At 39.8% G+C, this 15,487-nt stretch overlaps 1 protein-coding gene across 3 annotated transcripts in view; it reads left to right on the forward strand.

Annotated features, from left to right (window-relative positions):
- The first annotated feature begins 517 nt into the window (after positions 1-517).
- The window catches only part of ZNF24 (zinc finger protein 24), a 40,868-nt gene continuing 25,898 nt past the window's right edge, over positions 518-15,487 (forward strand). The window contains exons 1-4 of one of the 3 annotated variants that reach the window (XM_074340136.1): positions 518-667; positions 2,529-3,027; positions 3,205-3,352; positions 5,621-6,082. In XM_074340136.1, the coding sequence (XP_074196237.1) occupies positions 2,608-3,027; positions 3,205-3,352; positions 5,621-6,082 (1,030 nt within the window). In that variant the 5' untranslated portion in view covers positions 518-667; positions 2,529-2,607. Of the gene's footprint in view, positions 668-1,030; positions 1,175-2,528; positions 3,028-3,204; positions 3,353-5,620; positions 11,280-15,487 lie in introns of those variants that run through there. The other 2 variants (XM_074340135.1, XM_019740788.2) reach the window with 2 other exon arrangements.

A 15,487-nucleotide genomic window follows, 5' to 3' on the forward strand; every position in this document is an offset into this window, starting at 1 on the left:
TTCCCTAATAGATAAATTGGTTAAAATAAAGCTCTGTAGCATAGCCAGTGGGAGCCAAAGGTTGGAGTCATGCTTTGGTTTCAAATTCTGCTTCCCATTTATTAGTTAATGAGCTCTTGGCAGGTTATTTACTTCTGCCTTAGTTGTTTCAACTGTGAAATGGGGATAATAAGTTGCTCCATCATAGGTTTTTGTGAAAATCAGTAACAATACACGTAAAGCATGGTGATGGTGCCTGGCACAATGTAGTAAGCATTCATAAATATTACCTTTTATTACTTCTTTCAGAGGATTACTGTGAAGACCACATGAGAAAATGCATGTGAAAGGATTTGTGAAACCGAACAGACTATCCTAATGGCAGAATTCTCTCTTTCTTTTCCCTGCCTTTTAAGCGGAACACAGAACATTGGGCTATCCGAGGAGAGAGGCACGAGGCCAAGCCAAACCTCAAAGCGGTCATTGTCGTTAGGCAGCCCCTCCCCCACCCGGGGCGCATCTCCATGGCAACGTGGGGCTTCGCCTCTCCCCGCCTCCTGGGGCCCGCAGACCGGAAGCAGCCCGCGCAGGGGGCTTCTGGGAAACTGCTTGTGAGCGGCGTTTCTGCGTCTTCCCTGGACAGCGAAGCTGCTAAGGTTCCTGAGCCGGAGGTTTGCGCCAGAGTGAGGTAAAACCGTGAGGGGGACGCTGGGCTAGGGGTTGCGGGCTGCTTGGCAGGAGCCAGCGAAGAAACCTGGCAGGTACCTTCCTCGGGTCCCCGGGAGGTGCGGGGCACAGGCCACGGTCTCGGCGCCCAGCTGTTGCGGGGCGCGAAAAGGTAGACGAAAGGCCAACTCGGGCTTTGGGCACCCTCGGAGAGTTCTCCATCCTGTGTCCTCCGCGACCCTCACCTTCCCCCTCCCCCATCTGCCGGTTTTGTTCTATTTCGAGGCGCTGGCGTCTCGCGGAGAGTTCTGGGACTCGTTTCGTGAGGAGGTGGGAGAGGGCGGGCCCTGCGCGGGAGCTGCCGGAACTTGTAGTTTACTGGGCTGCGGACGGAAGTGCAGTGTCTCCGACGTTGTTGTGGCAGGGTGGCCTTTGGTCATCTGAAATCCTCCGCCGCTACTGCGGAGAAGAGAGTTCGGGGGACGTCGGGGCGGGGACAGAGTTCGCAGCGGAACTCTGCAGGAGTGAGGTGGGGAGATTGGGAACGAGGCTGCCCACCCAAACACTGTCAGGACCGCGGGCCTGCCCTCCCGGCACCTCCTTCCCGTCCTATGATCAGAGTGCGGGATAAGAACATGGAAGGAAAAGAAATTTCTTTCATATAGAATGCTTGAGTCATTGCGAAGGTAGCGTTCTGGAATAGGAAGGAACGAATCTGTTGGCTGAAACTTATTTGTAAGGCCACACTCCAGAGTAACCTTGTATGTGTTACCTGCCTGATAAGATCTTTTCTGATTCCTAGTCTTCATCTGGATAGGATTACAATAAGTTTTTTGAAATTAGTGGTTTTCACATTCTGGGCCCTGAACAGATAAATTGAGTAGCTGCATGTCTCATTCTTAATATGTGTTGTAAACAATGCCACTGGCGTGACTGTGCAAATACTGAGGGAAGCATCAGAAGTAGCACAAGGTTTCCCTGAAGGTAGAAGCTGGGAAAACTGTGAGTCATCTAGTATAAGGACAAGATTCTGGTCCACTGTAAGAAATTATGGTGGTTATGAGAGTATCTTTTCTACGTAGAATTTGTGGTCATTAATGCCTGTCATGATAAGATTAAATGTAGTTATGGTGTGGGTGACAATAATATTTGCATTGTATGGCTCCGGGAGGCTCATTTTTTCCAGCATTACGTTATCTTTTCCCGAGCAAGTGAATACTTTTTCACATATGTTTTAAGTCTAGGGAGTTCTTAAACATTTAAAAATATTTTTCCACTTTAAAAAACACTTTTGGTCTTAAAAATGTTTTCCTTAAGCAGATAATAAAAAAGTGTCCTTGTTTTTGAGTTGACCTAAGTTTGGCTGGGAATGCCAGTCCTGAATTGCAAATAAGGTGTTCCAGGGTCAAATGCATTTAGAAAACTGAGGTCGGCTGGTTCTTACTTGGATTCTTTTGGTTATTGAAATGTTTATTGGTTTTGTAGGTCAAACTTTAAAGGGCCAGATAGTAAATATTAGGTTTTTTAGGCCAGGTAGTCTCTGTCGCAACTACTGAACTCTGCCACTGTGGTGTGAACTGTGAACAAATAAATAAAATTATTTGTGGACAGACATTTTAATTTCATATTTTCACGTCATGAAGTATTCTTTTGATTTTTTTTCAACCATGTAAAAATGAGAAAACTATTCTTAATACAAGCATTGTACAAAAACAGGCAGCAGGCCAGATTTGGCCATGGGCTGTAGTTTGCCAACTTCTGGTGTAGGTTATTGATTGGAATTTTTAAACCAGTAAAAGAAGATTTTTTTACTTCCTTTATTAGCATGTATCTAAATTCTTAGGATATTTGGTCATTTATATATGTATGTTTTTGTGCCTCAGGAGAGACTGTGAAGAAAAGGAGGTATTTCCCAGAGGCCTGTATCCTGCCTTATCTTTTTTTGAAGTGTTATAAATCAGGATGTCTGCACAGTCAGTGGAAGAAGATTCAATACTTATCATCCCAACGCCGGATGAAGACGAAAAAATTCTGAGAGTGAAGTTGGAGGAGGATCCTGATGGAGAAGAGGGATCAAGTATCCCCTGGAACCATCTCCCTGACCCAGAGGTTTTTCGACAGCGATTCAGGCAGTTTGGATACCAGGATTCCCCAGGGCCCCGTGAAGCTGTTAGCCAGCTTCGAGAACTTTGCCGTCTGTGGCTCAGGCCAGAGACCCACACAAAAGAACAAATCTTGGAGCTGGTGGTGCTGGAGCAATTTGTTGCCATCTTGCCCAAGGAGCTGCAGACTTGGGTTCGAGAGCATCATCCAGAGAATGGAGAGGAGGCAGTGACGGTGCTGGAGGACTTAGAGAGTGAACTAGATGACCCTGGACAGCCGGTGAGCCTGCTTGTGTCACTTTTCCTGGGTCAGAAGCACTCACACAGCAGTGGGCAAGGCTGCTTGAAATAACTCTGCTCAACTACAGTATATGTTTTGTATGGTTTCTCTTATGTGCGTTTAGCTCTGATTTTCATAAAATTCCTCATCAACTGAATCAAATCTTATTATTTCCAGGTTTCCCTCCGTCGACGAAAACGGGAAGTGCTAGTTGAGGAGATTGTATCTCAAGAAGAAGCTCAGGGATTACCAAGTTCTGAGCTTGATGCTGTGGAAAACCAGCTTAAATGGGCATCCTGGGAGCTCCATTCCCTAAGGCACTGTGGTGAGGACCAGAATTGCATGTGGACTAGAGGATGAAGGAGTGGGGGCCTTTTGTCCAGAACCCTTTGCTTATCTGTGTGTGTGTGTGTGTGTGTGTGTGTGTGTGTGTGTGTGGCGGGGGTGGGTTATCACCTTCACCTGATTTCTTAGACTAGACACACTGTAGGAGCTTGATTCTTTCTCATATCAATTGGTCTGTTGGCCTCAGGTTGGTCCCCCCACCCCATACATTAACATCAACCTTTTCTTCCATTTTACCTCTTTCTTGAAGACCTGCCCATTTCAGGCTGGAATTTGCCTTACTCTGAGCCAGGACCTACCTATAGAGACCGGGTCTCTATTTTGCATGCAGTATTGCTTGTTTATCATCCATGTCCTTTGAATCTCCTGCCTAATCTTATTGGTACAGTATTCTTACCTGAAGCTTCTTCAAGTCTATTCTTTTTTCATTTGTTGTCTATCACTGAAGTCTTTGTAAATTTTTAGCTGTTTTTGTTTTTTCTTCAACATCTTATCTAGAGTCATTTTTTCCAAAGACGGTTCTTTTATAGACATGATATTTGGGCAAAACTCTTCACCTTTTCTAAGTATACAAAAATAGGCTCCCTAGCTATATTAAACTAAATACAAAAATTAAACAAATAAACTCATAATTCTAATAATTCACTTAGACTGGTTTTTCCTAATATATTGGTGATTGATGCCACATACTTATTTGTATATTTTGATACAGTCCAGCATAGTCCTAAAAGTGCTAGATTTCTTTGTCATATGAACCAAAATGAAATTTTGTTTGAGACTCCTTTGGGAGTTACTCCTTGAGGTAGTTGGAGATCAGGCTGGAGTATCACAGAATGAGGTCTGAGCAGGTTTTCTTCCCATCTGCGAGGGGCAGTGCTAGTGAATCCGAATTGCTGGGATGGGGCTGAGAATCTGCAGTTATATGTTTCATGGGACATTCTTCTGTGCAATAAAGCTTGAGAACCACTATCCTTATTCTTTGGAGGTGACGTTTTCTTGGGTGGAAATCTTCTCCGTTGTCTGAATTTTAGAATCCTTTTCACCTATTTTTAAATAACCTCATTTCAACAGTCTAGACTCTGCTGAATCTGAGAACTGAACTTCTTTCTGTGCCGTTTGTCTTCACTTAACCTTCACACTCACTTCCCTGTTCCTCAAGTCTCCAGGCCTCGCTAGTCCCCTCCACCATTCAGTCTCTCTGTCAGCCATGTTTCATGACTTTATCCCTTTCTTAATCATTTATTATAGACCTATTCACTCTTGACCACTTTTCTGAGTGCTGCTGCTCACCCCGTAGGAACTGTCTTCATTCTTCAAGGTTTGAAGTTTCAGTATGAGACTTGCTCATACAGCTGCCTACAGATGGGTAATAGTATCTTATGTTGGTAAAGGCTTTTCTTTCACTAGATACATGTAACTGAGGCTTAGAAATAACAACTCTTCTAGGTACTATGATAAGTAGGTGGCATGTCCTGACTTAATACAGGATGTCCCCAACTTATCTTCAGCCCCTTCTTGTTGGGACTCCACCTGTGTTCTACTTTTAGTGTAATCTTGGCTGTGACTTGCCTTGTCTTGCTCATTTTAGAAGTAGTCACTTTTGGGGCGGCCAGTTAGCTCAGTTGGTTAGAGCGCAGTGCTCTTAAGAAATGTTGTTGGTTCGATCCCTGCATGAGCCACTGTAAGCTGCGCCCTCCACAACTAGATTGAAATAACTACTTGACTTGGAGCTGATGGGTCCTGGAAAAACACACTTAAAAAAAAAAAAAAAAGTAGTCACTTTCTCCTTGTTCATTTTCTACACCATTGTATTTTGATGTAGTTTTCTCCCTTTTTCAAAGCAAAAAATTATGATTTCTTAATGGCAACTTTATTTTATTTTTCTTACAATGTTTCATCCAGATCTAGCTGCATCATTCTCATTGTCTCCCTGACAGTCTTAAGATCTACCATCTCTCTGTTACTTGTTTTCTGATTACCGTTTATAATATACTCTCGTATGTTACAACTTTTTTTCAGATATAACTGTTTTATCCCTCATGTTATCATGCCATTACTTCATTACCCTCCTAATCATTTTATTTTTTTTCTCTGTGAGAGTAGGCAACTTTAATACCAGTTTTCAGAGTGCTGTTTATAGATATATGCAAGCTATTTACTTTTACTTAATGAAAAAAAATTTTTTTCTTTAGATTCCTGTCTTCTAGAATAGGAAATGAGTGACGTTTACAATTTCTGTTTATTTCAGATGATGATGCTAGGACTGAAAATGGAGCATTGGCTCCAAAGCAGGAGATTCCTTCAGTAGCGTCTCATGAAGTTCCTGGCACTCTCAATATAGGTGTTCCTCAGATTTTTAAATATGGAGAAGCCTGTTTCCCTAAGGGCAGATTTGAAAGAAAGAGAAATCCTTCTCGAAAGAAACAACATATATGTGATGAATGTGGAAAACACTTCAGTCAGGGCTCAGCCCTTATTCTTCATCAAAGAATCCACAGTGGAGAGAAGCCCTACGGATGTGTTGAATGTGGGAAGGCATTCAGCAGAAGTTCTATCCTTGTGCAACACCAGAGAGTCCATACTGGAGAAAAACCTTACAAATGTCTTGAATGTGGAAAAGCCTTTAGCCAGAATTCTGGGCTTATTAATCATCAGAGAATCCATACTGGGGAGAAACCTTATGAATGCGTTCAGTGTGGGAAATCCTATAGTCAAAGCTCAAATCTTTTTAGACATCAGCGAAGACACAATGCAGAAAAACTTCTGAATGTTGTGAAAGTTTAAGAAATTAAAAAAAAAAGTCAGCACTCAGGTCTTTTTCTTCAGAAATGAAGACAAAATTAAAAACATGGAATGATACGTAATAGTTTTGTTTCCCTATAGACTTAGAAAATGCACTGGGAAATGTAGGAAATTGTCACCCACCATTATTAATTTTTATCTTGAAAGAAATGGTGTCATACCTGCCTAGAAACGGAAATTTTAAACTTAATTCAGGTGTTAATGCCTAAATCTTCCATGTGGTGTTTATATTCTTACTATTTTTTCCCAAATAATGAACTACCTGATTCTCGGCCCTTTTCTTAAAAGTTTCCTTTTTTAGACAGATTTATTTCTATGTTCATCATTGAAATGTTCTTTACAAGGATACATTCCCTTCTACATTAAAACAACATTGGAATTATAAAACCATCTTTTCAGAATTTACTCTTTTTTACCAAATTTGGATATGCATTTCAGAAAATAGAAGATAAGGGATGACTAAAAGCTTCAAAGTAAGATTAGAAGTGATAAAACATCAAAAAGTCAATGGGACACCTAGATTGGAGAAGATAAATGATAACTTTGATCCAAGAATGGAAGTTTATCAAGCATCTATCTAAATGTAATTATCTGCCTGCTGGAAAACTAAAAAATGGAGCATCCTGTCTATAATTTGGAGGCTTCCCACTAATGAAAATAACGTTCTTTTATATATCATTAGAAAGGGGGCAGTCTAAATGACAAACAGTCATAAACTATGAAAGAAATAACATTTGAGAATTTGCAGTGCAAGGCAGTGTTGAAGGGCAAATGTAAAAGGGAAATGGTCTGTCTTGGCTTTTAGAAAACAAAAAAAGACTTGAAGATCCAATTCATTATTTTGCCTTCATTTTTATTAAGGATACAAAAATCCCTAACAGGCAACAAGTATCAGGTTTGGTATTTTATTCCTTTGGTAAAAAAGGGTTGAACACCAGGCTAACAAAGCAGCCATGCGTTCATTTATTATTAAACATTTTCTACCGACGAGGCACTGTGCTAGGTACTGTAACCCTACCATAAGTAGGTAGGTATTTCTTCCACTGTAAATTACTGGGGATTTGGTACAAAGCTCTTTCATGTGAGTTAGCCTCTTGCTCCCTGTGTTAGCAGTCCTGGGGGAGCTCACCTCTGAAATTCCCAGAGCCATAGTTCTCTTACCAGGGTGTTATATTGGGGGGAAAGGAAGACTCAGCTCAAAGAGCTAGCCATCTCTCCAGGATTCTTCAGAGGTGAGTCCAAAATACTCTGTATCACAGTTTGGAGGTTTGTGGGTCTTTTAAAAAAAAACTAATCAATCTCTAGTAGCATTGAGGTTGTACTTACATGTTAGTTGAATGGATTGTTCTATTTAAAAAAATAAACAGCTAGGTTATTAACAACTAGTTTATTAACTATCAGAATTGATTCAACTATTTTTTTTAATTTTAAGTCTTAACACATTTTTAAAAATGTATAAAAGTAATACATTGTAGTAGTAGGATTATATACTCCTTGGCTGAGAATTCCAAGTACTGTGGTTCTACTGTTCAGTGGAAAACTCTGGAAGTTAAAATACAGAATATGAGAACAAGCTTTTCTGTAGTGGGTATCATTGTGTGGAAAATGACCCATGTGAATAAAAATATTTCATGGTTCCAGAGATTTTGGTTACATCTGTTGCTTGGATTAGATTTGAAAAATGGAAGGTGAGATTTGCATGAGCCTGTTAAAAAGCATAGTAATAAATGCAAGACCAGCAGGTGGAGAAGGAAGGCAGAATGGAGCTTGTTTATAGATTTTTCTGATAACAGTTAATTATAAGAGATGTGCTTTATAGATTAAGATTTATTGAGGTATAAATATGTAGTAATGATATAATGTATTTTAAGTTATACAAGAAAATGTAGGGACTTTTATTTGGGTCTTTTTCTCTGGCTGAGAGGAAACAAGTCAGTGTCCAATAAAGGTATAAACTCCACTCTAAGATAAAACGATCTTGAGTTGATTTATTTATTTATAACTTCTTTCGAAGTAGGCTTTGAGGTGGCATATTTGGAATTCTTAGAGTAGGTAAGAAGGAATCAAGCTCTCAGTGGCTGAAATTTCATGCTGTTTCAGATTTTATGTCTTTCCTGTATGCAAAGAAGCTTCCATGTGGTAGATTTGTCATAAATTCCAAAGATGTTTGGTATAATGTGAGAGCTTAGTAAAGGTAGTATTAGAGTTGGCAAATATGTGTTTGTCTTGCCAACTCTGATACCTGTGGGTTGTCTAGAAAAGATTCTGAGACTAAGGCAAGGCTCTGTGGGGAAAATGGCTGGATCCAAAAAGACTGGATGATGGTACCCAGGAAAAGGAAGTGGTCTCTACTTGCCAGCTCTCATTAGGCTAAGTCCCCAGTAGGCAAATTGATGTAAAGTAACTAGTGATTTACGATTCCATCTATGCATTCATTTATACTCTCACAGATAATTATAGCAATTCTGGGGGCTGCCCATCCTCTGATGAGGTGGTGATCTGGCAGTTGCCAAGTATTGGCATCTGTTGGTCAACAAATGAGTGCTCAATGTTAATGGCATGCAGACTGCTGATACTACCCAATAACCACTGAGCATTTGCTCATTACTGCTAAATTCTCTTCTGGTTTTCATGGGGTTAAGCTCCCTACATTGACACCCAGTTGGCACTTGATCATTAAGCAGTGATACTGATCATATCACATTTATGTAAATTGAAGGGATGGTTATATGTATTGAAGTAATCTGCATACCAGGCATTGGATTAGACACTAGACCTATCTCACTTAGATTTGTAGACTACAAAAGCACGATTCAGAGATCATGTGACTTGCATGTGGCCAAGTAGAGTTAAAACTCAAATCTAGTTCTGTGAACTTGAGGGACACAACATTTTTCCACAGTGTCATGAGTGGTGGCTGTTAAACCTTGATTTTTGGTTTTATCTTTTATAGCTAAGATGTTTTTATCTTTTATGGCTAACAAATGTGAAAGCTATTAAATATGCTCAAATGAATTTTCTATAGTACACAAATGCAAAAAAAAAAAAAAAGGACATTTCTTCTCATAGCCCTGCTCAGAAGTAATAATTACTTGGTTTGTTATTCTTTCAGACTTAGGCATATACAAATTTAAGCAAAAATGTGTTAACAGCTGACACTTGTGGTTGCTGTATGCAGGCGTTGTTTGAAGTGCTTTACTGTGATTTAACTCTTAATCCTCACGGCAACTGTATGAGGTAGGTACATATCCCCGTTTTACATGTACTACACTGAAGCTTCCCACTTCCATGTAGACATTGTTTTTCACAGGTACATACTATTCCATTGCATGAATATATTGTAGTTCATTTAACCAATCCCTCTTGGTGGACAATTTGGTTCTTTCCAATTTTTTATTGCAGATAAATATATATTAGGTTGGTGCAAAAGTAATTGCAGTTTAGAAGGTTAAAAATAATTGCAAAAAACGCAGTTACTTTTGCACCAACCTAATAGTTAACATCCTTGTACATATATTTTGCTGCCTGTGTGGGTATTTCTGTAGGATAAATAGAAGTGGATTTTTTGGGTCAGAGAATGTATACATTTAACATTTTAAGAAATGCCACCCAAAAGATTGTACCAATTTACAGCTCCATCAATAGTAAGAGTGTTTGTTTGCCTACACTCCCCAACCCTGAATCCTTAAATATTTTTTTGCCAATCTGATAGGCACAATTTATTTCCTTTCTTTGATTATTAAGGAGGAACATCTCTGCATCCGTTTATTGGTCATTTGCATTTCCTGTTGTGAATTGCATTTACCCATTTTTCTTTTTTTAAATTATGAAAGTATAAATGATAACCAATTCATTGTACAACACTTAAATGATACACACGTATAAGAGCAAAGAGAGACCCTTTTCTCCAGCACTTCCAATCACATTCCATTGCCCACAGTTTAGTATACATCCATCTAGTCCCTTTTCCATACATTTCCATATGAATAGACATAAACTTGTAAAAGCTGTTTTTACATAAATAGGGTCATATATTCTACAGCTTGCTTTTTTTTTTTGTCTGAAAAACCTATCTGTAGGTCTTCAATGGTTGAATAGTATTCAATACTATGAAAATACCATTATAGAACTATTGCCCTCCCTTTTCCCTCTTGCTATTACATTGCCAAAGTAAATCTTTTTTCATGTCTTTGTGCATGTGTGTGAATATTTTTTTAGGACGGAGTTGTGAAAGGTGGATTGTTGGATCAAAAGGTGTGCCCTCTGATAGACCCACTTCAGCCCTTCCCAAAGGCCTTCATAATGTTATATTTTTACTAACTGTATGGAAAATGCTCATTTCCCCATATAGCCTTACCTACAGTTGATAAGTTTTCATTTGATGGCTAAAAAAGAAAAAAGAATCCTTAATTACATTTCCCTTGTTAATGCTGTGGTTGAGGTTACTTTCACATGTTTATGTTTGTTCATATCCTTTACCTGCTTTCCTGTTGGGTTATGTGTGGATATATGTTTTTGTTTGTTGAGCATCTCTTTCCCCATCTTCTAGTAACAGAATCCTTATTTATTGTGGGGAACCCATTCCCTGTGGCTTAGGTGAGTATATGACTAGGTCTGGCCTTCCTGAGTCCTGCTGCTCCCTAGCCACAGTGATTAAAGAATGGGCATGTAACTCGAGCCAGGCTAACGAGAGCCCTCAACAGAACTGCTGGAACGATTGGAAAGAAGGCTCTACAGAGATCCCACACACTAAGGACCATGTAAGCCTGAATTTGTACCACGTGGAGAGAATCTGTCTGAGGAGAAACTCAGAGGCTAGCAGAAAGGAAAGAGAACTAAGTTCTGATGTCATTTTTCTGGAGGCCCTAGATCCAGCTGTGCCTAAAGCCTGCCCTACCTCCGGACTTTAAAGTTTTGTGAGCCAATAAAGTCCCTTTCTTGTTTAAGATAATTGAATTGGGTTTCTGTCCTGATTAATATAGGTTATTTGTATTTTCTTATTGATTTGTAGAAAACCTTTGTAATTTTAAATTCTAGACTTATACTTTATGCACTATATAAATTAATAAAATTAGCATGGCCTTCCATGATTTGGCCTCTGTCAACCTCTGCCATTTGTTACTCCACTCTATACCACACACATGATCGCATACTTTACAGTCCAACAATAACATTGGCGTTGGGAATGTCTGTGGATGAAAAGCTTTTCCCCCAGTCACATCTTTGGCATTTTTCTTCCTACATTCACCTGAGACTCTGAGACTGGGGATTACACTGATGAGTCTGTGCTGCACCCACCTCCAGCCATTGCTCTTGAGGCATTTCCCTCAAGTATCTCCTGTATGTGACCCTTGGAGCCCCTCCCCATCACCTCCATTCCCCCTTCCATGGTTCTCCGGGGGCCCCTCATTTTATTCTCAGGACTGGATTTGAAGTTGTTCAAACTCAAAACTCCTGGGGTTTACATCTGATTGCTTCTGTGTGTGGAAACTACACATGGCAGTGGAAAAAGAAAAACATTGTATGTCATGAGTGGTAAGGAGAAAATAGGTTGAGAAAGAAGGAGTACAAAAAAACATTAAGGAAGAAAGGTATTGCAATTAGATAGGTTGTCCAGGGAAGGTTTCACTGAGAAAGTGAAATTGATGAAAGATGAATGAGTATAAGGAAACAAACTGAGTGGGACTAGAGGAAAGGTGTTCCCGCATCTGAACAGCATGTACAAAGGACTTGATGTGGGAGCAACACCTGATTTCAAGAAATGCAAGGAGGCCAGTGTAGCTGGAGCAGAATGAACATGGGGGGAGGTAGTGGGTGAAGCCAGAGAGAAGTGGGGTGAGGGTGGTGGGCAGGGCCAGATCATGGAGGACCTGGTTAGCCATTTGTAGGACTATGAGGAAAGAAGTGACATGACTAGGTGCTGAAAATTAAGTGTCCAGCTATATAGTTCCTTAAATTGTTAAAAAAAAAAAAATTACATATTTTCTTTTTGAGGGTAATGGGAAAAATTTAGAAATAAAAAAGCTAACTTTTAAAGTAATAAAATTGATAAACTTTTAGCCAGACTGATCAAGAAAAAATATTTACTATCAGGAATGAGTGGTGTGACATGACATCATACAAATTTCCATGTAAAGAGTTGGAATTAAGTTGCTAACCTCCATACTGCTGATTTCAGTACTCATTTATTAGACTTACATTGCTTGATCCATCAGCAGTATTTTGCATAACTGACATACTCATTTGGCTTCAAAAACAAATCAGGTTTTTCTCTACTTCATGGGATGCTTCTCAGTCTCGATGCTGGGATTTCCTCATTTTTCTGGACTTCTATATATTGGAATGCCTGAGAGCTCAGTGTTCAGATCTCTTCTATTTTTTAGCTATATTCACTTCCTGGGTGATCTCATCTGGTCTTACGTCTTTAAATACTATTTCCAACTCCAAAATGTATGTCTCAGCCTAGGCTTCTTAACTACAGGCTTATGTATCCCTTTTGCCCCCCAGACTTCACTTTGATGCCAGCTTTAGTCTGGGTTCCAAAGAAAACTGCCTAAGGTAAAACCTTACTGCTAAAACTTGATTGAGATGATACAGTCGCAGAAAAGGATGACCGTAAACGGGAGGTGAAGCAGGGAAAGAGAACAAATACAGATAGAGGTTACTGAGCATTCTACAGCTCCTAAAGAAGCACAGCTGTTTGCTTAGTCTCGTTGACCATCTTTAGAGTGCAAGTGGTATGAATTACATCCTCTTCACCCCACCATGGGGTAGGTGGAGGGAGACTTCAGACTGCCCTCTCCCTCTGGTCAGTTCCCACCACAGAGCATCAGCTCCGGGTGGCACCATGCAGCCTCTCCCAGTAACCACCACTAGGAAGTCAGGCTCCAAGACAACACAGCAGCACCGTGGCAGCCAGAGATCAAGTGGGAGTCCGTTGCTCCCTCTACCCACAGCCTCATGGGCCTGTACTCAGGCAGTCGTAGAGGGTAGGGCCATCAGTCTCATAGACTGATTTGCAGGGCCCTGGCCCTGCAAATAGGAGGCTTATAAACGGCTTAGCACAATGACTAATTGGGCATCTTAAACCTAATATGTCCCCAAACAAACAATTTCTCCCCAGACATGTTCTTAGTGTTCCTCATCTTAGAAAGTAGCAATTTTGTCCTAGTTGCTCAGGACAATAGTCTCCCTGCTTTCCTGGTTGTCATACTTCACTTAGTTCTCAACAGCAGCCAGATCATACAAGTGAGACTATGTCACCTTTGTTCAAAATCCTCTTCCTTCTTGGTCTATTTAAACACCAAAGGGGCATTGTGTCTGCAACTTACTATTAATTCTGGAAAAAAAATGACATGTTCATATCAAATACATGAGGCGAAGTTTCCACTATGCACTTACATGGTGGAAAGTTCATGAACTTAATTGTTAGAACTTCGTATAGGTAGATAGTGAGATATTTGGCCCAAAATATCAATAGTACCGAGGCTGAGAAACCTTAAAGTAGTTTTTGCCAGGTTTCTCCACTGCAGTTACTATTTTTTCCCCTTTCATATGCTCTTCCTCGGAAGTGAATCAACAGGTCCAGTCTCCTCCAGGGGTGGCAGGTTGGGATTAAACTTCACATCCTGGAGGTGGCATTATTTGGAATTATTCCACAAGGAAGATTTGTCTCTTGTCCCATATTTATATCAGTATAGACTCACGTATATTTATTTGGTCTTGGAAGCTCTTTCAGGTTGACCCCATGTCCCTTTGACATGTACCCATTGTTTTGTTTTTTGAGCTCTTACTTTCTGGTACTATAAGATACTCTAGCCTCATCTTGTTTTCCCTGCCCTAGCCCTAGAATGAGCCATTTCTCAAATGAGCCCTGGTTCCTTTTATTTGTAACATGGTATTCACAAATCATGATCTGGGTATGCTCGTTGATACTGGAGTGTCATTACTTCTAGGTCCTCTCAGAGAACACAACTAGATGATAGTATGTACATATACTGACCCATGTATAAACATTCTATAATTGTTTTTGTGTCTATCCATCTACACACATGCTCATGTGTGAGTTCATATTGATGTCTGTGACTAATGATTTTGGTAATATTTGAACACTGGATATTATGCATGAAAAGTTATAGTATCATTGTCATCCTCCAGATAGGATTCACCCTATGTTCTACCTGGAAGCTAGATTAGGAGCAGATAATTTAATTCACAAAAAGGCTGACCGGAGTTGAGATTGTGTTTCAGACTGTTTTTAGACTTGGTCTGCACAGGTTTCATTCTCAGTTCTAGGGTATAGCCTCCTAATATTTACACTGAAATTGTGGGGTATTTACCAGCCATGTTTTGTACTCCATTTTTTACTCCCTATCATAGTGAGTTTGCTGAGAGCTCCACTTAACTTTCCAGTGTCCTTTGGCTAGATTTCCTAGCCTCTTGCCCTACCAGTTTAAGAATCAGAAAATACTTCAGAGAATCAACTAGCATAAAATGTCAGGCCCCATACTCTGTATTTCTCTTCCTTTTTTACTCAATACTTCATTATTGGAATTTTTACAGTAAGTAACTTCTAAGACCTAGTGAGCAATTGGGTTTAAAAAACTGGGGGAGAGTCAGTCGGGAGTGTAGGATAGCTACATTATTTTATCTGGATAGCAAAGTGTTTAGTAGTGTAATTTACCAAGGCAGGGAATTCAGAAAGAAGACATCATGCGTGTGTGTGTGTTCATGAATTGAGTTTACCTACAGGACACAAGACAGATATGTGAAGTAAGCAGTAGGCTCTTAAAATTTCTCAGGAGAGATGGCTAAACTTCAGATATAAATTTGATCATCCTATTTGTCGTTTTCACTTTTTAAGTTCCCCAAAGAACGATTGTACACTTTTCTTTCTACTCACTTCTCAACCTATCATGTCAATGCCTTCAAGCTCCTCTACTTCTGGACCTCATGATTTTATTTTGACTTCCAAACAGTTTTCCAAATAGTTGTCTCTTTCCTCCTTTTAATCTTAGACTTTTCTTAAAGCAGGGAGATGATCATGTCATTCCCTAGATCAAAGTCCCTAATGGCTTTCCATTAGCTTGACAGTAAAATGCATACATATAACTACTCCAACCATACCTAGTACTCTTCTGTTTTACAGATGACACTAAACCAGAAAGACAATTTGAATTTTTATTTTTAAAAAGCTTTCTATTTTTCAGTTGAAAACTGCATATAGCCTACTATCAATACGTATGTCAGAAATCAACCAGAGTCTGATGAATGTTGCCACTTAAAATCAATAGGTATGTTTTAGACAGAATAT

This window comes from Rhinolophus sinicus, linkage group LG09 (assembly GCF_036562045.2).
Source record: "Rhinolophus sinicus isolate RSC01 linkage group LG09, ASM3656204v1, whole genome shotgun sequence".
NCBI lineage: Eukaryota > Metazoa > Chordata > Mammalia > Chiroptera > Rhinolophidae > Rhinolophus > Rhinolophus sinicus.